Here is a 3,341-nt window from a genome sequence, read left to right on the forward strand (position 1 = left end):
CCTGTGGGAAGTCCAAGGACCGCCCACCTCCATTCAGGTCTAGTAAGGTGAACATCCAAACTACCTAGGCTCCCCCAAAGCCAGTACGTGCAGTAGGATCAAAAACCCATTGTCATTGTTCTTGTCAACTCAATTTCTTTTGGATGTGAAAATTTTCTTATTTTTTTCATCATTTGTTAAAAAACTTATTTCACCATTAAATGGTTGTAGGACCTTCATCAAAAATCATTTGGCTATATGCCAAGGTTTACTTATGTATTCTCTATTTTATTTCATTGGCTTATCTGTATGTATTTATGCCAGTTCCATACATTTTGGTTGCTGTATCTTTGTAATAAGTTTTAACATTAGAAAGCATGAGTTTTCCAACTTTGGTCTTTGTTTTAATATTTTTGGGATTATTTCAGGGCCTTTGAAATTCTGTATGAATTTTATGATACATATTTTAATTTCTCAAAAAGAGATACTGTCTCAAATATTTGTTAGTATTTCAATAGGTATTACATTAAATATTTAGAATATGTTGAGAGTATTCACATTTTAATAATATTAAAAACCAGACATAGGGGCTTTGTTTGGACTCCTATCCCTTAGAAAGCCAAGACAAGAGGATTCCTAGAAGTTTAAGACTTGGCTACATAATAAATTCAAGGCAAACTTGGGCTACAGAGTGAGAACTTTTCTTGAAAAAAAAAACCTAAATAAACAAAATGATAAAGAAAATGTTGGGCTGGCAATATGGCTCAATAGTAATTATGCCCACCTCCAAGCTTGAGGACCTAAGCTCCATTTCTGGGACCTACATGATGGAAGGAAAGAATTCATTTTCATAATTTGTTGTCTGCCCTCTACATGCATTCCCTGATATGGATACATATTCTCTCTCTCTCTCTCTCTCTCTCTCTCTCTCTCTCTCTCTCTCTCTCTCTCTCTCCCCCTCTCTCCCTCCTTCCCTCCCTCCCTCCTTCTCTCTTCCCTTCTCACACACACACATAATAAAAATTTGACGAAAATATTGCTATAATTAAATGATCTATTATTGACAAATAGGCATTTGATGGCATCAACTATCAACTAAGCTTGTTTTGGCTGACATTGAAATTATTTTATTCCCATTAATCAAAAAACCAGTTCTGTTTATACTGCTTAATGTCTTTTGGACAGAGATTCTGTTGGGTTTTCTTTTCTGAGGATCATCTCTGATCATTTTAAGTTGGCAGAAGATAGTAGGAAAGTTGAATTGTTCTGCATCGACATGCTTTTACAGAAAGATCAAGTCCTGATTGCTGAAGAGAAGATTAAAGAAATCCTTAGAGGTCAGTAAGATTCCGCATTTCCTAAAAGTTGTTAATGTGCTTATTATTTTAAGATAAATGTCAAAGCAATGGCAAAATCCTCAGGGTTTTCACATTTTTTTCTTTCTCTTTAATGTTTTTCAACAACAGTGTAACTATCTAGAGGTCACAAGTTTGGTGTGCTATAATGAACAGCTAAGCAAAAATGACAAAACATCTTCAAAATAAAGACAAACTTCTGATATTAAAGTCCATCTGTAGTAGAAAATTGTGAGGTTTATAAACCCAAGTTCATGTTTCTTATTTGAGCTCAAATTAGCTATGTGCATTTGGGCAAGTCAGTATCTCTGTACTCTGGCTTTTCAGCTGTAAAGTGAATATTGTGAACAGAATTCTTGCTTTTAAAGCTCTTTACCAACATCATTATTTTGATACAGTCTTACACAAACTCCACCCAGATAAAACATTTTATTTTCTGTACTTAAAGCAGAGATATAGAACCAACTCTGCTCAACATTGCCCTATCTACTCTCTGCACAACAGCTATACCTTAAAGTATACAGATGATAGAACCTCTTTCTTGAAAGATTCTCTGCCTGACCTCATCTTTCCATCAGTAGTGATAGTCACTAAATGTTAAGAATGAGGTCTGTTCTGAGTGGTGGCGTTTAAGGTGATGTGTTGCTTCTATCATATTTTACTGCATTGCTTAAATTTGCATGTTTTCATAAAAGCAAAGACAGTAGTAGTTTCTGAAAGGATCATCAGATGTTAAGAGCTTTTTGAATTCTATTTCCTATGAAATATATTTTTCTAATGATACCCTTTCTCCAGATCTTCATTAAGAATTCAATTACTTTTTGGATCCCTTTTGATAATCTTGGTTATCTGGTTTTCTGGCCCTCGGCATTTCTTTTAATTTGTTTATTTTACATTCTGAGACTGCAGTTTTCTCTTCCTCCCAGTCTTTACCCCTACCTCCCCTCTTTCCCCAGTTCACTCCTCCTCCTTTCACACTTCCTATGGATAGCAACAAAACATGGCATATCAAGTTGTAGAAAAACTAAACAGCTTGCCTTGTAATTAAGGCTGAGCAAGGTGATCCAGTATTAGGAGTAGGGTTCCAAAGTTGGCAGAAGAGTCAGAGACATTCCCTGCTCCCACTGTTAAGAGTCCCACAAGAAGACCAAGGTACACAACTGTCACATATATGCAGTGGGCATAGGTCAGCCCCATACAGGCTTCCTGGTTTTCAGTCTCTGTGAGCTCCTATGAGCCCAGGTTAGTTGATTCTATGGGTTTTTTTGTGATGCCCTTGACCTCCCCCCCCCCTGCTCCTATAATCCTTCCTCTCTTCAGCAGGATTCCCCAAACTCAGCCTACTTTGACTGGGTCTCTGCATCTGTTTCCATCAGTTGCTGGATGAAGCCTCTCTGATGACAGTTGGGCTAGGCACCAATCTATGAGTACAGCAGTCTATCATTAGGCATCATCACACTTAACTTTTTTGTCAGTTATGTTTGGTTCTATCCTAGGTCTCTGGGCCATGGAGTCTCTGGGTCCTGGCACTCCAGGCAGCGTCAGGGGTGGGTTCACTCACATGGTATGGGTCTGAGGCTGGACCAGTTATTGGTTGGCCACTCCTATAATCTTTGCACCACTTTGACCCCAGCACATCCCTTTAAGCAGGGCAGACTGTAGGTTGAAGATTAGGACACTGGATCGGGGTCCCAGTCCATCCACTACAAGTCTCGCCTCATCATGGGAGATGGCCAGTTCAGGCTACTTCTCCACTATTGCTAGTAATCTTAGCTGGGTCATCTCTGTAGATTCCTGGGAGTTTCCCTTGCAACAGGTTTCTACCTGACCCCGAAATGCCCCCCCTTTCCAGTTGGCTGGCCCTTGGCATTTTAATGATATCTTATTACAAATAGAAAAGATTCATAAGTTAACCTGACTATATGGGAGGAAGAACTATAATTGTTCTTTTTCAGAGGTTAGTCTCTGGAAATAATATGTAGCTACAGAAATAAAAGAATTAGGAAA

The 3,341-nt window shown here is 38.4% G+C and overlaps 1 protein-coding gene across 1 annotated transcript in view; it reads left to right on the forward strand.

Annotated features, from left to right (window-relative positions):
* Positions 1 to 3,341, forward strand: part of Tex11 (testis expressed 11) — a 278,018-nt gene that overhangs the window by 130,808 nt on the left and 143,869 nt on the right. Inside the window, exons 14-15 of the mRNA XM_005358598.2 lie at positions 97 to 151; positions 1,163 to 1,316. Of these exons, the coding sequence (XP_005358655.1) occupies positions 97 to 151; positions 1,163 to 1,316 (209 nt within the window). The remainder of the gene's footprint in view (positions 1 to 96; positions 152 to 1,162; positions 1,317 to 3,341) is intronic.

The sequence above is a fragment of the Microtus ochrogaster genome, chromosome X (genome assembly GCF_000317375.1).
Source record: "Microtus ochrogaster isolate Prairie Vole_2 chromosome X, MicOch1.0, whole genome shotgun sequence".
NCBI lineage: Eukaryota > Metazoa > Chordata > Mammalia > Rodentia > Cricetidae > Microtus > Microtus ochrogaster.